At 40.2% G+C, this 2,536-nt stretch overlaps 1 protein-coding gene across 6 annotated transcripts in view; it reads left to right on the top strand.

Annotated features, from left to right (window-relative positions):
• Cnot1 (CCR4-NOT transcription complex subunit 1) overlaps nt 1–2,536 on the top strand; it is an 84,573-nt gene that overhangs the window by 34,429 nt on the left and 47,608 nt on the right. For all 6 annotated transcript variants that reach the window (XM_029532495.1, XM_029532496.1, XM_029532494.1 and 3 more), the window contains exons 8-10: nt 426–594; nt 1,723–1,849; nt 1,999–2,109. In XM_029532495.1, coding sequence (XP_029388355.1) covers nt 426–594; nt 1,723–1,849; nt 1,999–2,109 — 407 coding nt within the window. The remainder of the gene's footprint in view (nt 1–425; nt 595–1,722; nt 1,850–1,998; nt 2,110–2,536) is intronic.

Genomic DNA, 2,536 nt, shown 5'->3' with positions numbered 1-2,536 from the left:
TTTTTTTTGGTTTTTCGAGACAGGGTTTCTCTGTATAGCCCTGGCTTTCCTGGAACTCACTCTGTAGACCAGGCTGGTCTCGAACTCAGAAACCCGCCTGCTTCTGCCTCCCGAGTGCTGGGATTAAAGGTGTGCGTCACCATGCCCGGCTTCTTTTTATGTAGTTCTTGAACTCACAGAGACCTGCCTCCTGACACATCCAGCCCTAAACTGCTTGGTTTTGAGAATGAACTTGGAGAATTGGGATTGAAGAGATTTTAGAGGAAATAACAGGAGAGATTTCCATTTATGTGTTGCTGAGCATTGGACTCAAGGCCTCGGGTACCACAGAGAGTCTTACGATGTGCTGCATTCTTAGCCTCGATTTTTCTTTCTTTCTTTTTTTTTTTAGTTGCTTAATAGTTGCATTCTCTCTCTTTCTTCAGATTTTCCCCAAGAGCGCTGTCCTGTGGTGCTTGCACCACTTTTATACCCTGAAAAACGGGACATTCTAATGGACAGGATTTTGCCTGATTCTGGAGGGGTAGCTAAAACCATGATGGAGAGCTCGCTAGCTGACTTCATGCAGGAAGTGGGCTATGGCTTTTGTGCAAGGTTGGTAGGAAGACATACCAAAACTGTAGTTACGTTCTTAATCATAATTATTGAAAACAAGTACACAAAATTTCTTCGTTATCATGTGCTTCAGAATTTTAATCTTCCACACACTAGTCTAGTGTTGGTGTCAGCTATCAGTATTCTAGGGCTTGAACTTGTGACTTTTTTTTCTTAAAAAAGATTTATTTATTATATATAAGTACACTGTAGTTGTCTTCAGACACTCCAGAAGAGGGCATCAGATCCCACTACAGATGGTTGTGAGCCATGTGGTTGCTGGGATTTGAACTCAGGATCTTCGGAAGAGCAGTCAGTGCTCTTAACCACTGAGCCATCTCTCCAGCCCGAACTTGTGACTTCTTATCCTTACCAGATTCTAAAATTTAGGAACCATGGCCTTGGTTTAGTCACTGGGATAGACCTATTTTATCATCATGCACTTACTTTACTATTTTAAATTTCTAGAAGTAACATGAAAAGGATGGGCACATTTTCAAGGGTTTTCAAGTATTGAGTAAAGAGATTCACTTCATATGTGAGATTTATTTTGATGTTGGTAAGAGAACTCAGCTGAGTATGGTGTTGTGTTTCATCTCTGAAATCCATGTGATGGGAGGAGGGAGTAGACGAGCCAAGTTGTCCTCTGATATCTGCACAAACAGTACGCACGCTTGTGTGTGTGCTCCAGTGCATGCGCACAGGCTGTAATCTTAAAAACAAAGTAAGTTAATACTAAAAATTGAAGTTACTTAAAAAAAAAAAAAAGATTTATTTATTATTATATATAAGTACACTGTCTCCTGTCACACCATTAGAGGGCATCAGATCTCATTACGGGTGGTTGTGAGCCACCATGTGGCTGCTGGGACTTGATCTCAGGACCTTTGGAAGAGCAGTCAGTGAGTCAGTGCTCTTACCCACTGAGCCATCTCACCAGCCCCAAAGTTACTGTATTTAAGCTAATGACTCATGTTTCTAGTTGCCTAAAAGTAAAACAAAACATTAAATTTCCCTATGTTAAGGGCTTCCTTCATACTTACTACCTCTTCATTTATTAGTAGCCTATTTTAGTCATGGTGTATGAGGTGGGAGTAGCATATTTTTAAAGTTCTACTTTTGTTTCAGTATTGAAGAATGTCGCAATATAATCATGCAGTTTGGTGTTCGGGAGGTCACAGCTGCCCAGGTTGCCAGGGTTTTGGGAATGATGGCTCGGACTCATTCAGGATTAACAGACGGTATTCCATTACAGGTTTGTTGAATTCAATTGTTATACCAAAAGACTTTTTATCCTGTCCTCTTTATCCTGTTTAATTAAAGTGCAGTATGATTGATTGATCTAAAGATGAGAGAAAATCATTTGTTAGTTGGATTTACTTAATTATAGTTTCACTTTTACAGAGCATCTCTGCTCCTGGCAGTGGGATCTGGAGTGATGGAAAAGATAAAAGTGAGGGGGCACAGGCACACACGTGGAATGTCGAGGTTTTGATTGATGTTCTTAAAGAGCTGGTGAGTACATGTGGTCAAGCCTTTGGATTCATATTACCACTGTATACCCCAGGGCGTGTTTGTTTGTTTGTTTTAATTTGATGGCAGTTAAATAAGAGCAAAAGTGTTTTGTAATATTTCAGCTTTATTAGATCAGAAAGCAACAAAAGCATTTACAATGATTATACTTTAAGCAGTGCATAATCAAATTTGAGCCCTCTTTTTGAAACAATATCTCACTGAATTTAGAGCAATTGCTTTAGGTAGGTTGTCTGGCCAATGACCAGAGGTCTCCATAGATCTACTTCCTCTTGTGTTGTCCCAGCCCCACCCATCCATTGATGACAGATATATGCACCATGTCCAAATGTTTTAGAGGTGCTGGGTGTTGCTTATATGCACTATGTCCAAGTGTGTTTTAGAGGTGCTGGGTGTTGCTTATATGCAC

This window comes from Mus pahari, chromosome 20, assembly GCF_900095145.1.
Source record: "Mus pahari chromosome 20, PAHARI_EIJ_v1.1, whole genome shotgun sequence".
NCBI classification, from domain to species: Eukaryota; Metazoa; Chordata; class Mammalia; order Rodentia; family Muridae; genus Mus; species Mus pahari.
This window is presented reverse-complemented; position numbering and strand designations above follow the sequence as displayed.